This window comes from Fopius arisanus, unplaced genomic scaffold (assembly GCF_000806365.1).
Source record: "Fopius arisanus strain USDA-PBARC FA_bdor unplaced genomic scaffold, ASM80636v1 scaffold00030, whole genome shotgun sequence".
Classification (NCBI taxonomy): Eukaryota; Metazoa; Arthropoda; class Insecta; order Hymenoptera; family Braconidae; genus Fopius; species Fopius arisanus.
This window is the reverse complement of record NW_011887769.1, coordinates 805,180-806,363: the sequence shown is the minus strand read 5'-3', so window position 1 is coordinate 806,363 and position 1,184 is coordinate 805,180. Positions and strand designations below refer to the sequence as shown.

Genomic DNA, 1,184 nt, shown 5'->3' with positions numbered 1-1,184 from the left:
GGTAGCATATACAACTGTCGGAGGCAAGAGGAAAAATTGAGGATCTGTTCAGTAGACAATCATCCGTCCATCTTAGTGAAGTTGGAAGACGACGACGAGCAGGTATGGTTCTCGAATGAGATGGAACTGGTACTTGGGCCAGTGGCGCATTTGATAATCGAGTCGCTAACGGAGAATCGTTTGGAGATTCTCGAGATGGACGACTTGGGCGAGATACCGCAATTGTTCTCCCTCACCCTGAACAGCACAGAAATTCGAGGACCATTTCCTTTTGATAATCATCCATATTTCCACACACTAAAGTTGATCAACAATCAACTTCGAGAGTTCCCTAGGGAGTTCATCGGGGAAATTCCTGATTTGAGACTCTTGACGATTCAAGGACAGCAAATTGAAGAGGTACACAATTATTCAGTTTCAATTGTCCCACCACATCTGGGGACTTTCAATTTCCAGGATAATGAGCTAAAAGTTATTGGACCCGATGCTTTTTATGAGTTTATAAACCTGCACACTCTGAATTTGACGAGCAACAAGTTGGAGAGGTTGACGAATGGTATGTTCCGTGGTCTCGGTAATTTGCAGACTCTCTGGTTGAAAAATAACTGCATAAATACAATTGATCCTGAGACTTTCATAGACCTTACAAGCTTGCAAGTCTTGAACGTCGATGACAACAAGTTGGAGCGGTTGGCGGCTAACATGTTCCATGGTCTCGGTGATTTGGAGATTCTCTCGTTGAACAATAACTGCATAAATACAATTGATCCTGAGACTTTCTTAGACCTTACAAAGTTGAAAGTCTTGAACGTCGATGACAACCAGTTGTCGAGGTTGACGGCTGACATGTTCCATGGTCTCGGTGATTTGGGGACTCTCTCATTGAAAAATAACAGCATAAATACAATTGATTATAATACTTTCTCAGACCTCAGAAAGTTGCAAATCTTGAACGTTGATGACAACAACTTGGACAACTTTATGTCTGAAATGTACAAATATATCCGCCAATGGATGATTGCTCAATTGAATTCCAATGGAACAGAACTATCAGTACAGGAACTTTGGAATCGATTTTTAAGAGCACTCATGGAGGCTAAACCAAAAGGGAACGTAACGAATCATCTCATCAACATATCAAAAACTCTATGATTTTTATGGCACTGACTAATTTGTTTTGCTTC

General features: G+C 41.0%; 1 protein-coding gene across 1 annotated transcript in view; it reads left to right on the top strand.

Moving 5' to 3' along the window:
- LOC105265560 (insulin-like growth factor-binding protein complex acid labile subunit) overlaps positions 1 to 1,178 on the top strand; it is an 8,920-nt gene extending 7,742 nt beyond the window's left edge. The window contains exon 3 of the mRNA XM_011303109.1: positions 6 to 1,178. Coding sequence (XP_011301411.1) covers positions 6 to 1,152 — 1,147 coding nt within the window. The 3' untranslated portion in view covers positions 1,153 to 1,178. The remainder of the gene's footprint in view (positions 1 to 5) is intronic.
- The last annotated feature ends 6 nt before the right edge of the window (positions 1,179 to 1,184 follow it).